Consider the following 14,882-nt stretch of genomic DNA (forward strand, 5'->3'; position numbering starts at 1 on the left):
CTTGGTGCTGCCGGGAGGGGTCAGCAGAGCTGCAGGCACCGGAAGGGGGGGGCGGTGGGCGTGCAAGGGGGCGCGGGGGGCGTGCAAGGGAGTTTGCAGGGGCTGTGGGTGTGCGGAGAGGGTTTGGCTCCCTTGCACAAGCGTGGGTGTGCCCGTGTTCGTGCGTGCAGCGCCCTGGGGTGACCTCGTGCGCACGCGTGGGCACCTCCCAGGGGCTGCCATGGGGTGTCACAGGGTGTCACAGCGTGCCATGGGGTGCCATAGCTTTGGGGTGTCACAGGGTGTCACAGGGTGCCATGGGGTGCCATGGCCGTGGGGTGACGTGTGGTGCCATAGGGTCCCAGAGGGTGCCATGGTCAGGGGTGCCCTGTCCGTGGGTGTTGTGCCCATGGGTGTCCTGTCCATGCAGTGCCCTGTTCGTGGGTGCTGTGCCCTGTCCGTGGGTGCTGTGCCCTGTACGTGGGTGTTGTGCCCATGGGTGCCCTGTCCATGCTGTGCCGTGTCCATGGGTGCTGTGCCCTGTCCATGCAGTGCCCTGTTCGTGGGTGCTGTGCCCTGTCCATGGGTGCTGTGCCCTGTCCGTGGGTGCTGTGCCCTGTCCGTGGGTGCCCAGTCCGTGGGTGCCCTGTCCATGGGTGCTGTGCCCTGTCCGTAGGTGCTGTGCCCTGTCCGTGGGTGTCCCGTCCCTGCAGTGCCCTGTCCGTGGGTGCCCTGTCTATGGGTGCTGTGCCCTGTCCGTGGGTGCTGTGCCCTGTCCGTGGGTGTCCTGTCCCTGCCGTGCCCTGTCCAGGAGCTCTGTGTCTTTAAGCAGCGCTGTCCCTAAAGCCGCTCTATTGGCCCAGCCCATAATCCCCGTGTCCCTGAGCTGCGGTTCCTGTGAGGGCTGGGGCTGCACGCTCCGGGCTGGGCCGTGTCCCTGCTGGGTCCGTGCAGTGTCCGTGTCCGTGTCCGTGTCTGTTCTGTGTCCCTGCGTGTCCCTGCCGTGTCTGTGTGTGTCCGTGTGCGTCCCTGCCGTGTCTGTGAGTGTCCCTGCGTGTCCCTGCGTGTCCCTGCCGTGTCCATACACAGCCACACGCAGTGACAGCCATGTGGCCCGTGCTGCTGCTGCTGCTGCTGCTGCCGGTGGCCCTGGCCACGCTGGCCCTGGCCCGGGTGGCCCATCGGCTGCTGGCCCCGTCCGGCAACCCCTTCTCAGGGCCACCCCTGGAGCCACCACGGCCCCTGGTGACCGACCAGCGCGCCCGGGACAGGGTCCTGAAGCAGGGTGAGTGGTGTCCGTGTGTCCGTGTGTCTGTGTGTGCGTGTGTCTGTGTGTCCGTGTGTCCCGTGCAGAGCTTGGTGTCCCCTGGTGGTCACTGTCACCGCTGTGTGTGTGTGCAGAGCTCAGTGTCCACTGTTGGTCACTGTCACCCCTGTGTGTGTGTGCAAGGTTCAGTGTCCCCTGTTGGTCACTGTCACCCCCGTGTGTGTGTGCAGAGCTTGGTGTCCCCTGGTGGTCACTGTCACCGCTGTGTGTGTGTGCAGGGTTCAGTGTCCACTGTTGGTCACTGTCACCGCTGTGTGTGTGTGCAGAGCTCAGTGTCCCCTGTTGGTCCCTGTCACCCCCGTGTGTGTGTGTGCAGAGCTCAGTGTCCCCTGTTTGTCACTGTCACCCCCGTGTGTGTGTGCAGGGTTCAGTGTCCCCTGTTGGTCACTGTCACCGCTGTGTGTGTGTGCAGCGTTCAGTGTCCCCTGTTTGTCACTGTCACCGCTGTGTGTGTGTGCAGGGTTCAATGTCCCCTGTTTGTCACTGTCACTCCTGTGTGTGTGTGTGTGCAGAGCTCAGTGTCCCCTGTTGGTCCCTGTCACCGCTGTGTGTGTGTGTGCAGGGCTCGGTGTCCCCTGTTTGTCACTGTCACCGCTCTGTGTGTGTGCAGAGCTCAGTGTCCCCTGTTGGTCACTGTCACCGCTGTGTGTGTGTGCAGCGTTCAGTGTCCCCTGTTTGTCACTGTCACCCCCGTGTGTGTATGCAGGGTTCAGTGTCCCCTGTTGGTCACTGTCACCCCCGTGTGTGTGTGCAGCGTTCAGTGTCCCCTGTTTGTCACTGTCACCCCCGTGTGTGTGTGCAGGGTTCAGTGCCCGGCGTGTGCCAGACCCTCTGGACGCTGTGGTCATTGGCAGTGGCGTGGGGGGCCTGGCAGTGGCCGCCACCCTGGCCAAGGCAGGCAGGAGGGTTCTGGTGCTGGAGCAGCACGACCAGGCCGGGGGGTGCTGCCACACCTTCCAACAGCACGGCGTGGAGTTCGACGTCGGTGAGGACCCCCCTGCCACCCCCTGTCACCCCCTGTCACCTCCTGTCACCCCCTGTCCCTGCAGCCCCACTGTGAACCTGCTGCCAGCCCCAGTGTGTGCCGTGTCCCTGCCATGTCCCTGCCATGTCCATACTGTGTCCCTGCCATGTCCCTGCCATGTCCCCGCCATGTCCCTGCCGTGTCCCTTCCGTGTCCCTGCCGTGTCCCTTCTGTGTCCCTGCTCTATCCCTGCCATGTCCTTGCCCTACCCTGTCCCTGCCCTGTCCCTTCTGTGTCCCTGCCCTGCCCAGATCCCCCCCCCAGCCCCTCAGTGCCACACCAAAGCCAACCCTGCCCTCCAGGGCCGCTCCCTCTGCGTGTCCACGTGCTGTCCCCTCTGTTCCCCAGCGTGTCCCCTGTCCCCACACCTCAGGCATCCACTACGTGGGGCAACTGCACGAGGGGAGCCTCCTGCGGGTGGCCCTGGACCAGGTGACAGACGGGCAGCTCTGCTGGCACCGCCTGCCCGACCCCTACGACGAGGTGACCCTCGGGGCCCGGCGCTACCTGCTGCGCTCGGGCAAGGTGGCCTTTGTCACCGCGCTGGAGGAGCAGTTCCCTGATGAGAAGGAGGCCATCAGGGAGTTCATGAAGCTCTCCAAGGTCTGCCCTGGGGTCACCTCCCCACGTCCCCAAGGAGGGGCCGGCTTGGGGTGGAGGCACCGGTGGGGACATGGGGGTGCTTGTGGTGGGAAAGGGGCTGTGGGAACAGTGGGGACACAAGTGACAACGGTGGTGGGGACATGGGTGATGGGTGTGGTGGGAATGGTGGGGACAAAAGCAGAGGGCACAGAGGGCACACGGGTGATGAGCATGGTGGGGACAAGTTCTGGAGATAATGAGCACATGGATGTTGGGGGACAGCTGCTGGGCCACGGGTGGCCCTGGGGCCACAACAGTGACAGTCCTGAGGACGCGGTGGTGGCCAGGCAGGGCAGTGCTGCTGGTGTCACACAGGTGGCCGCGCTCAGCTGTGGGCGGTGGTGGTGGCACCGTGGCTGTCCCCACACTGTGGTGGCACGGTGGCTGTCCCCAGCTGCTGTGGTCAGTGGCGGTGGCACTGTGGCTGTCCCCACACTGTGGTGGCACGGTGGCTATCCCCGGGTGCTGTGGGCAGTGGCGGTGGCACTGTGGCTGTCCCCGGGTGCTGTGGGTGGTGGCGGTGGCACGGTGGCTGTCCCCGGGTGCTGTGAGCGGTGGTGGTGGCACTGTGGCTGTCCCCGGGTGCTGTGAGCGGTGGTGGTGGCACTGTGGCTGTCCCCGGGTGCTGTGGGCGGTGGCGGTGGCACGGTGGCTGTCCCCAGCTGCTGTGAGCGGTGGTGGTGGCACGGTGGCTGTCCTGCAGGTGGCCTCGCGGCACGCGGCGCTGCTGGCCCTGCTGAAGCTGTCCCCGCGCTGGCTCGTCACGGTCCTGCTGCGCTCGGGGCTCCTGCCCCGCCTGTCCCCCGTGTTCCGCATGGCCGCCACCAGCCAGAGCCAGGCCGCCGCCCGCCTCACCTCCAACCCCGACCTGCGCGCCCTCTTCGGATACCTCTTCTACGGTCAGGGGCCGTCGCGACAGGGAGGGGCTGTCGCGACAGGGAGGGCACCAGGTGGAGGAGGAGGGCGGTACTGCAGTGGCGGGGATTGTGTCACGACAGGGGGTGGCACCATCACGATATTGGCAGTGCTGTGTTGGGATGGGGGCGGCGGGAAGAGCAGTGTCGCGATACAGGAGGGCCAAGTGACAGTGCGGGAGGGCCGTGTTGTGATAGTGGGAGGATGTGTCGCGGTATGGGATGGCACCGTGGTGCCAGGGGAGGGCCGTGTCGCAATAAGGGAGGGCGATATCGCGGCGAGGAGCGCCTTGTCGCGACACGGGAGGGCTGTTGCGCCCCGCGGCGGGGTCCAGCCGTGCCCGTGTCCCCTGTGTCGCCGCAGGCACGGCCCCGCGGGACTCGAGCTTCCTGGTGAACGCGCTCATGGTTCACCACTACCAGCGCGGGGCCTGGTACCCACGGGGGGGGGCCAGCGAGGTCGCCTTCCACGCCGTGCCCGTCATTGAGCGCGCGGGGGGGGCCGTGCTCGTGCGCGCCCCCGTCACGCGCGTGCTCGTCAGCGCCGACGGCACCGCCCTGGGTGAGCGCCGGGACCCCCCGAGGGATGGGGACGCGGTGGTGGCGCCTCACGAGGGATGGGGACGCGGTGGTGGTGCCCCACGAGGGACGGGGAGGTGGTGATGGCGCCCCACGAGGGATGGGAAGGTGGTGGTGGCGCCCCACGTGTCCCCTGACCCTGCCGCGGTCCCCAGGGGTGGCGGTGCGGGCGGGACCCGGTGAGGAGGAGCTGGAGATCCGCGCCCCCTTGGTCATCTCCGATGCCGGGGTCTTCAACACCTTCGGGAAGCTGCTGCCGCCCCACGTCCGCAGCCACCCCGGTAATGTGGCGCTCGTGTCCCCGTGGCGCTCGCGTCCTCAGTGTCACCAGCATCCCTGGTGTCCCCAGCATGCCCAGATCTCATCGTTCCTGGCACCCCTGTGTCCCTGCTCGGGCATGGTGAGGTGCCACCCCCATGCCCCTACACACGCAGGCTCAGGTGCCACCCCCGTGTCCCTGCCCGGGCTCAGGTGACACCCCCAGGGTCAGATGCCACCTCCGTGTCCCTGCACATGCAGGGTCAGGTGCCACCGCCATGTCCCTGCCCGGGCTCAGGTGCCACCCCCATGTCCCCGCAGGTGTGCGCTCCCTCCTGGCCATGCTGCGGCCGGGCATGGGCTCCTTCCTGGTGTTCGTGGGGCTGCGGGGCAGCGCGGCCGAGCTGCGCCTGCCCCCCACCAACTTCTGGATCTACCCCCACAACGACCTGGATGCCATGTGAGGGGTCCGGCCCCGCGGGGGGGTGGGCACGGGGGGCACCATGGGGGGCACGGGGACATCCCAGCCCTGTGTTCCCTCAGGATGACCCGGTACGCCGCCCTGAGCCGCGACGAGGTCCCCGAGAACCTGGCCATGATGTTCATCACCTTCCCCGCCGCCAAGGACCCCACGTACGAGCAGCGGCACCCAGGTACCCTCGGGGTGGGGCTCCGCGACCCCCCAGCTCCCCTCGGCGGGCTCGGAGGCTCCTCAATCCCCTCGGCACGGGGTGGGCGCCGCCGCCGCCGCTCGCCGGGGATGTCACCGGCTGTCCCCGCCCTGCAGGCAGGTCCTGCATGACCATCCTGACCATGGCACGCTACGAGTGGTTCGAGGAGTGGGCCGGGAGCCGCCCCCGCCACCGCGGCCCCGAATACCAGCGCTACAAGATGGACATCGCCCAGCGGCTGCTGGACAGGGCCCTGCTCCGCTTCCCGCACCTGCGGGACAAGGTGGGGGTGTCCCACAGGGGTCGGAGTGCCCGGCCGTGCCCTCTGGTGCCCCCTGGCACGCCCTGAAAGCCTCGTCCTGCCCAGGTGGAGTTCGTGGAGGCGGCGACGCCGCTGAGCAACCAGCACTACCTGGGGGCGGCGCGGGGGGAGATGTACGGCACCGAGCACGACCTGCGCCGCTTCAGCCCCGCCACCCTGGCCGCCCTGAGACCCGACACGCCCGTCAGGAACCTCTACCTGACAGGTGAGGGGCTGTCCCCACGTCCTGTCCTTCTGTCCCCATGTCCGGCTCCGCGCTCTGGGTGGTGTCCCCAGAGTGTCCCTGCGGGTGATGGTGGCCACGTCCCCCGTGGTGGTAGTGGCGGCTCTGTCCCGCCCCGGGGGTGGCCCTGTCCCACGGTGGGTGGCTGTCCTCAGGGCAGGACGTGTTCTCCTGCGGGCTGGCGGGGGCCGTGCACGGGGGGCTGCTCTGCGCCTCGGCCGTCCTGGGCCGCCTGCTCTACCTGGACCTGCTGCTCCTCAAGAGGAAAATCAAGCGGCGCCAGGGCCGCCACACGGCCTGAGGGGACAGCGGGGACAGCTGGCCTCGGGGACAGCTGGCCTCGGGCTGGGAGTGGCTCCCGGCTCAATAAACCCCGATGTCCCAGCGGCCAGGAACTGTCTTTGGGGAGGGGATGGAGATGGGGCTGGGAGAGGGACGGGAAAGGCACTGGAATAGGGATGGGGATGGGATGGGATGGGATGGGATGGGATGGGATGGGATGGGATGGGATGGGATGGGATGGGATGGGATGGAGAGAGGGTTGGGATGGGGATGGAGATGGGATAGGGATGGGTTGGGGATGGGCACAGGGAGCACCCACAGCTGGCGGTGAATGGGGGGTGCAGAACCCCCACCCTTCTCCCTTTGCACTCCCTGAGCTTCCCCAGCCCTGCCCTCCCCCCAGCAGAGTCCGGAATTCTTTACACTTTAAATATAATAAATAGGGGAATTCTCAGTGGGATGGCTTGGGGAAACAGGGCCATCCGGGTGGTCTTGAGGGGCCCGTGTCCCCCTGAGTGACTGGGAGGTTGTCACCAGCTGTCCTTGGAGGTCACCTCTAGGTCCGGGCGCTGAAGGGGGGCTGAGCTGTGGGGTTGTGGCCACATTGGGGGCACGGCCCCTCAGGCAGGGGGTACAGGAAGGGCTTGGCTGTCACCTGAGGGCGAGGAGTGTCAGTGTGGGGGGACGTGTGACACTCAAGGGGTTCCCCAGGGAAAGAGGGTGCCCCCCTTTTGTGGGCAAGGCAGCCCAGCACCCAGCACCCCGTGCCCGAGCACCCCACATCCCATCACCCCACATCCCCCATCCCCATCACCCCCCAGCCCTCCCCGGCCCCATTCCGGGCTCAGGGCGGGACCCACCTCGCTGTAGGGCGGGGGCTCCAGCCCCGCGGGGATGGCGGCGCTGGGCAGGCTGGGCAGGGTGGGCATCGGGGACAGCGGGGGGGACACGGGGCCCTGGGGGTCTCCGTAGGGCGGGGAGGGAGGGGGGCCCTGCGGGCTCCTGTAGGCGGGGGGGGGCACGGGCTCCTGGCAGAGCTTGCGGAGGATGTGGAAGATGAGGAGGAGGACGGTGATGGCTACGAAGGTGATGGCGATGATGAAGATCATGGCCCTGGGGACACCGAGAGGTGCGTGCTGGGGGCTGGTATGTGTGTCCCCCCACTCCAGCTCCCAGGGTCTCTCCATGTCCCCATCTCCCCCTCCCCGTCCCCAGGGACCCCTCCCGGACACGGTCCCTCGCCCACGAACCGAACCCGGTGTCCCCCGGCGCCGCCGCGTCCCCTCGGTGCCAGCGCCGCCCTCTGGACCGGCGCCACCGCAGGGCCCGCGCCCAGCGTCCCAACCCGCGCCCTTTGCACCCTCCCTGCCCCACTGCGCACCTTGCCCTGGGTGGGGGGCCCTGGGGCCACCCCGCCGTGGGGCACTTTGGGGTGATTTGCGCCACTTTGGGGCTTTTTGAAGGGTGGGACCGTGGCAAGGGGGGCTGGCGCCTTGCTGAGGGGGCTGTCCCCAAAATGGGGCCATGAGGGGTGGCCCGGTGGCACAGGGGGTGCTCGGGGTGGCACAGCGGGTGCTCGGGGTGGCACAGGGCGTGCTCGGGGTGGCACAGGGGACCGCTGGCCCTGGCGGGAGCCGTGCCCGGGCCGAGGGGAGGGCGAGGAGCCAGCGGCGAGGCCGAAGGAGCGGGATCCCCCCGCGGGTGTGAAGAGCCGCCGGCTCAGCGCCGTAAGCTCCTAAATCCCATCAGCGCCTGAGCCCCGCGCCGGCGCCAGCGGGGGGTGAGCGGGGGACGGTCCGGGGGTGATCCGGGGGTGATCCGGGGGTGATCCGGGGGGAGAGCAGGTGGGTGATCTGGGGGCGATCCGGGGAATGGACCGGGGGTGATCCAGGGGCGATCTGGGGGTGATTCGGGGGTGATCCAGGGAATGAACCAGGGGCGATTCGGGGGTGATCCGGGGGTGATTTAGGGGTGATCCGGGGGCGATCCGGGCAATGAACCAGGGGTGATCCAGGGGCGATATGGGGGTGATCCGGGGGTGATCCAGGGAACGAACCAGGGGCGATTCAGGGGTGATCTGGGGGCGATCCGGGGGTGATCTGGGGGGAGAGCAGGTGGGTGACCCAGGGGGTGACCCAAGGGTGATCTGGGGGTGATTCAGGGTGATCCGGAGGGGCCCCATGCTGCACCCCCAGCCCCACGGCAGCCGGTGACAAAGCAGGTGAGCGGCCCAAGAGCAGATGAGGAGGCGGTGGCAGAGGGGACAAGGCTGGTGGGGAGGTTTGGGAGGGGGAGTTGGAGCCGCGGAGGGTCGGAGGGATCGGCCTGTGGGATGCCCTAAGCAGGATCATCCCCCTAAGGGGTTTAGGGTTGCCCGGGGCACCGGGGCTTGGCCGCGTGGGTCAGGCAGCTCCAGCCGCGTAATTGGCTCAAGGGCTTAGCGGGGGATTTGTCACCACATGTCCTCCCGTGCCCTGGTGGGGACCCCCCAAAATCGGGCTCCCGATGCGGCAGACCCCCCTTAACCAGGGGAGTCCCCCCTCAGTCGTGGCTGAAGTGATTTTGCCGGGTCTCTGCTGCCGGACACCGGGATCCTTCACCCCCCAGGGCCGGGCGCTGCCCCCTGAGCCCAGCCCAGGGTGCTGGGTGGGTGTCCCCTCGTGTCCCTCGCGTCCCCCTGGGCATGAGAGGGTGCCCGGGGCTCCCTTCGGGCTCCTCATTCCTCATCAGCAGCGGGGAATGAAATCCCAGCTGGAGGCAGAGACATCGGCGCTGCCAGGTGGGTGCTGGAATGGGAACGGAGGGTGCGGTGCACACACCTGGGCACACCCACCCGGGCACACCCACCCGGGCACACCCACCCTGGCACACCCACCCTGGCACACACACACGGGCACACCCAGCCGGGCACACCCACCCTGGCACACACACACGGGCACACACACACGGGCACACCCACCCTGGCACACACACACGGTCACGCACGCTCACCATCCCCTGGCACACGCACCCTGTGCCTGCAGGGACGCCTGTGCCAACCCCGCTCCCGGCTGCCAAGGCTGCCACGGTGCCACCAGCCCGGGCGCAGGGACCAGCGCCATCCCCAGCCGTGTCCCCAGGTGACCCCGGCTCGCCGCTCTCGCCTTTCCCGGGAGGGGACCCGCGGCACAGCCGGGCACCGGTGCCACCCGGGCACGGCCACCGCGGGGTGGCACCGCCGCTGTCACCGCGGAATCCTCGCCGCGCTCCGAGGCAGGGAGGACCCGGGCCCCACTCCCCGCCCGCTCCGGGCCGCCTCGGAGGTTGCGTAACCCGCGGGGACGGGGCCCCCTAAAAACCGTGAGAACCGGCGGTGGTTGAGGCGGGCCCGGGGCCCCGCAGGCGCTCCCGGTGTGCCTCAGTTTCCCCGGGAGAGCGGGGGCCGGGATGCCCCGTGCGAAGGGAGGCGCCCGGCCGCGCGTCCCTGTCCCTGGGGGTGCGCACACGGGCTCCGCTCCTGCCCTGTGCACACGCGTGTGCAAGCGTGTCCGAGTGTGCACGACCGAGATCCCCACACGGACCCCGCCGCAGCTCCTCGGTCCCCGCCGTGCCGCCCAGAGGACCCCATGTGTCCCCCTGTCCCCATCCGGGCCACCGTCCCCCAGCCCCCTCCCCCCCCCCGCCTGGCCCCGTGCCCCCCTTCCCCACCGCGGCCCCTCTCCCCTCCCTCGGCCCAGCCTTTTCCCTTCCAGATCCCTGTTTGAAGCTATTTTTTCCACAGCTCCTGCCAAGAGCCGCTAATGAGAAACAAACGGGCTCCTCGGCCGCGGCTGCTCCCGGCCCACACACCTCCGGCCGGGGGACCGGCCCTGCGCCTCCCGGTGCCCTCCTGGCAGCGGCCCTGGGCACCTGCATCCTGCCCACCTGGCACCGGCACCGGGCACCTGCATCCTGCCCACCTGGCACCGCCGTCCTCGCCATCAGCACCGGCCCTGGGCACCTCCACCCTCCCTGCCCGGCGCCATCCCTGGGCATCTCCATCCACCCACGTGCCACCATCGCTGGCTGTCTCTGTCCCCCCATGTGCCACCACCGCTGGGTGTCTGTCCCCCCATGTGCCACCACCGCTGGGTGTCTCTGTCCCCCCATGTGCCACCATCGCTGGCTGTCTCTGTCCCCCCATGTGCCACCATCCGCGGCATCTCCACCTCCCCCACCCAGCACAATTTCTGGGCATCTCCATCTTCCCAGGGCATCTCTGTCCTGCACACGTCACCATCCCTGAGCATCTTATCTGTCCCCATCTGTCACCATCCCGAGGTGTCACCAACCTCTCCATCCAGCACCATCCCTGAGCATCTCCATCCTGCCCACCCAGCATCACCCATGGGCATCTCTGTGCTGTCCATGTGCCACCATCCCTGGGCATCTCTGTGCTGTCCATGTGCCACCATCCCTGGGCATCTCTGTGCCACCCAGGTGCCACCATCCCAGGGCACCTCATCCTCTTGTCCCCATCCCTGGGCACCTCATCCTCTTCTCTTGTCACCACCCCTGGGCATTTCCATCCCGCCACCACCCCTGGTGTCTCTGCCCCTCTGCAGGGCAGGGCTGGCCCGAGGCCAGGTGCCACCATGCTCGGAGCACCTCGGTGTCCCCTCTGCCCGGTGTCCCGTGCCTGTGCCCGGGCCGGGTGCCAGGGAGGTGCCGGGGCCGGGGAGGAGCGAGGTGCGAGGGAGTCCCGAGCTGTCCCCCCCGGCGGTTCCCCCGCTCCCCGCCCGGCCCAGGGGCCGCAGCCAAGCCCGTGCTGTTCCACTTGGCCCCGGGCCGGCCCCGCTTATCGGCCGCTCACATTTTCCACTGAGCCGTGTTTGTGTTTGAGCAGCGCCGGCAGCGGGGAGGGACCCCCCGAGCCCACGGCGGGGAGGGGGAATGGTTGCAAGGAGGAGGGGATGGGAGGGGGATTCCGGCCCGGGGGGGTTGGGAGCAGCACCCAGGGGTGGGAGCAGGGATCAGGGTGAGCTCAGCGCCGGGAAAGGGAGCAGGAGCAGGGATGGGGACATCAGCCGGGCTTGGAGGGACAGCGGGGCTGCGGGAGCAGCATCTGGGGCCGGGAGCGGTACCTGGGGATGGCAGCGACGCCCAGGGATGGGAGCAGCATCCCCCAGGGATGGAAATGCCGGGGACACAGCGCCGGCACTGCCCGAGCCGAACATTCTCTCCTCCCACCCTTGAGGCTCCCGGGCCAGCGACGCCCGCGCCAGGAGACGCCCCCTCCTCACGCTCAGGCTGTGGGGAGCGAACCCCCCCTGTCTGGGGCTGCCCGGGTTCCTCGAGCGAGCGCGGCCGGGCCAGGCCGTGCCGAGGGACGTCACGGGCCGGATCCTCGCCTGCTTCCTCGAAGGAGCCGCCGCTGCCGCTGCCAGGGTGACGCTGGCGGCTCGGGGCTGAGCCGCTTTCTCTCCTCCGCCCCGGCATCCCTCCGGCATCCCTCCGGCCGGGCCCGGCCCCGCCAGCGCCGGCGGCTTCCTGCGGAGGCGGAGGAATTTGGCTCCGGGCCGCGGGGCTGGAGCCGGACACCGCCGGCAGCGCGGCCACCGGCACCGGCCGGGGCACAGCCCGGGATCCACCGGGAACGGCACCGGAACGGGCTCGGGGTGCCGCCGCGGCCATGGCGGCATCGCCTGGGGTCGGGGGTGGGCCCGGGGGGATGTCCCGGAGAGGACACGCGTGACACAGACGGGTGGCGGCACACGCAGGGGATGCACACACCTGGCACAGGGGTTACACACACCTGGCACAGCTTGGCACACAGGGGATGCACACACCTGGCACACTCTGCACGCCCCTGGCACACCTTGGCACACACAGGGGATGCACACATAGGGGTTACACACACCTGGCACACCTTGGCACACGCAGGGGATGCACACACCTGGCACAGGGGTTACACACACCTGGCACAGCTTGGCACACAGGGGATGCGCACACCTGGCACAGGGGTTACACACACCTGGCACAGCTTGGCACACAGGGGATGCGCACACCTGGCACACTCTGCACGCCCCTGGCACACCTTGGCACACACAGGGGATGCACACACAGGGATGCACACACCTGGCACACACAGGGGATGCACACACCTGGCACAGGGGTTACACACACCTGGCACACCTTGGCACACAGGGGATGCACACACCCGAGCTCGTGTGGGGATGGAGAAGGGATGGGGGGAGAAATAAATAAAAAGAGTGTAAAGTGCTCAGACTGGATGATGGATGGACGGACGGATGGACGGATGGATGGTTGTATGAGGGAAGGGACAGACAGGCAGCTGGCACAAGGGACAGCATCACAGCGTGGCACCATCAGTCCCTAAAAGCCCCCCTTGGGTTCCCCACACCCCCCGTTATCCCCCAAAGCCCTGAGGAGCAGCACTGCCCCCCTGCCCCCCTGAGGGTGAGCCCGTGGCTGCCACAGGTGCCACTGGTGTCCCACAGCCCTCGGGGGTGGCACCAGCGGGTCCCCACAGCACAGCCCTGTGTGCCCAGGCCTGTCGGTGCCCATGGGCTGTGCTGTGCCCACGGGCAGGGCTGGGCACCCTCCTCTACCTGGCCCTGACCCTCACAGGTGGGGCCCGGCTGCTGGTCTGGGGGTGCAGCCCCCGGTGCTGCCCCTGGTGCGTCCCCAGGCGCTGCCAGTGCCCCCAGGCCAGCCCTGCCTGTGGCACCGTGTGACATGTCCCCATTCTGTCCCACAGCACGGTGTCCCCAGCCCTGCCCATGGCACAGCATGGCACACCCCGGGTGGCAGTGCCAGCCCTGCCGGTGGCACTGTCCCCAGCCCTGATGGTGGCACTGTCCCCAGCCCTACCCGTGGCACTGTCCCCAGCCCTGCCGGTGGCACTGTCCCCAGCCCTACCCGTGGCACAGCGTGGCAGTGCCAGCCCTGCTGGTGGCACTGTCCCCAGCCCTGCCCGTGGCACACCCAGCCCTGCCGGTGGCACAGCGTGGCACACCCCTGGTGGCAGTGCCAGCCCTGCCCATGGCATAGCGTGGCACATCCCAGCGCCGCCCCTGGCACTGTCCCAGCCCTGCCCGGTGCCCCGCGGGCCCCTCGGGGGGTGCTCCCCGTTCCGACCCCCCCGGGGTGGGCAGGGTGGGGCTCGGCACAAGGCGGGGACCCCCCCAGCCCCCCCAGCCCCCTCCTCCTCCTCCTCCCGCTGCCGACGTGGAGGCAGCGCCGGGGACGTGTCAGGGCCGGGGTGCTCGCCAGGGGCATCCAGCGCCCGCCCCGCGTTCCGGGGGGAGCGGCCGCCAGCGGCCCCGCCGGGGGCGGAGGCAGCGCCCGGAACGGGCCCGGTCCTTGTCCTTGTCCCGGTCCCGGTCCCGCCGCTGTCCCCGCCTGGGGTGGAGGGGGGGGGACGCGGCTGCTCCCCACGGGCCGGGGGACCCCCCCTGCTCCCCGCTGCCGTGCGGGACCCCCCGGCACCGCCCGCGACACGGGGACACCGTGGGCTCCCCCCCGGCCCCGCCGTGCCTCAGTTTCCCCTCACACGTGTGCAGGGCCAGGGACGAGCCCGGCGGGCGGGGGTAGGTTTTTTAATTTGAGGTTTGGTTTTTTTTTTTTTAATTTGTTTTTTAAATTTTTTTTTAATCTGTTTTTTTTTTGAGTGTTTTTTTTGGGGGAGCGGTGTTGGGGGGGTGAGGAAACACTTTTAAATTGTTCTGGCTTCGCCCCAATTTCATCCCTTTGAAAAGCTTTTGTTGGGTGGCCGTGCCCCCTCCCCGCAGGCCACGCCCACCCGGGCACACCACGCCCAGTTCCCCCAGTACCCCCTCCCAGTTCCACACCCCCCCCCCCAGCTCTGTTTCCACGACGGCCGAGTCCCGGTGCCAAAGGGACGTGGCGGGGACGGGGGGGACACCGTGGGGACGGGGGGGACAGCGTGGGGACATCGTGGGGAGAGGGGGGGACATGGAAAGGACGAGGGGACCCCATCAGAAACGGGAATTCCGTGGAGATGGGGACACTGCGGGATCGGGGGACACTGCGGGAATGGGGGACACTGCGGGAATGGGGGACACTGCTGAGATCAGGGGACACTGCGGGAATGGGGGACACCCCATCAGGAATGGGGGACACTGCAGGAATGGGGGACACTGCAGGATCTGGGGGCACTGCGGGAATGGGGGACACCCCATCAGGAATGGGGGACACTGCGGGGAATGGGGGACACTGCAGGATCTGGGGGCACTGCGGGAATGGCGGACACTGAGGGATCGGGGTACACTGCGGGGATCGGGGGGCCCTGCGGGAATGGGGGACACCCCATCAGGAATGGGGGACACCCCATCAGGAATGGGGAGCTGATAAGGGGCTGAGGGCGGCGCTGGGGGAACCCTTCGGTCGGTTTGGGGGTTCCATGGGGCTGGGGGGACACGGGAGGGCTGCGAGGGAAGAGTTAACCCCCCCTCGGCCGCGCCGCTCCCGTCCCTGGCAGGGAACTGGGATGAACTGGGGGAGCGGGCAGGGAGGTGCTGACGTGGGCAGGGGAGGAGGAGGAGGAGGAGGAAGAGCTGGAGCATCGCTGCTGCTGCTGGGCCGAGCTCCAGCTGGAGGGACCCTCGCTGGGGGCGGGGGGGGCACAGCCCTGCTCCCCCTGCCTGGCCCCAGCTCCTC

General features: G+C 68.9%; 1 protein-coding gene across 1 annotated transcript; it reads left to right on the forward strand.

Annotated features, from left to right (window-relative positions):
* The first annotated feature begins 1,086 nt into the window (after window positions 1–1,086).
* Window positions 1,087–6,240, forward strand: LOC136567181 (all-trans-retinol 13,14-reductase-like). The gene is made up of 11 exons (XM_066566681.1): window positions 1,087–1,264; window positions 2,109–2,291; window positions 2,704–2,933; window positions 3,676–3,871; window positions 4,251–4,448; window positions 4,621–4,746; window positions 5,045–5,183; window positions 5,267–5,376; window positions 5,511–5,677; window positions 5,762–5,921; window positions 6,095–6,240. Exons 1-11 carry the CDS (start codon window positions 1,087–1,089, stop codon window positions 6,238–6,240), a joined length of 1,833 nt encoding a protein of 610 aa, XP_066422778.1.
* The last annotated feature ends 8,642 nt before the right edge of the window (window positions 6,241–14,882 follow it).

Source organism: Molothrus aeneus, chromosome 28 (assembly GCF_037042795.1).
Source record: "Molothrus aeneus isolate 106 chromosome 28, BPBGC_Maene_1.0, whole genome shotgun sequence".
NCBI lineage: Eukaryota > Metazoa > Chordata > Aves > Passeriformes > Icteridae > Molothrus > Molothrus aeneus.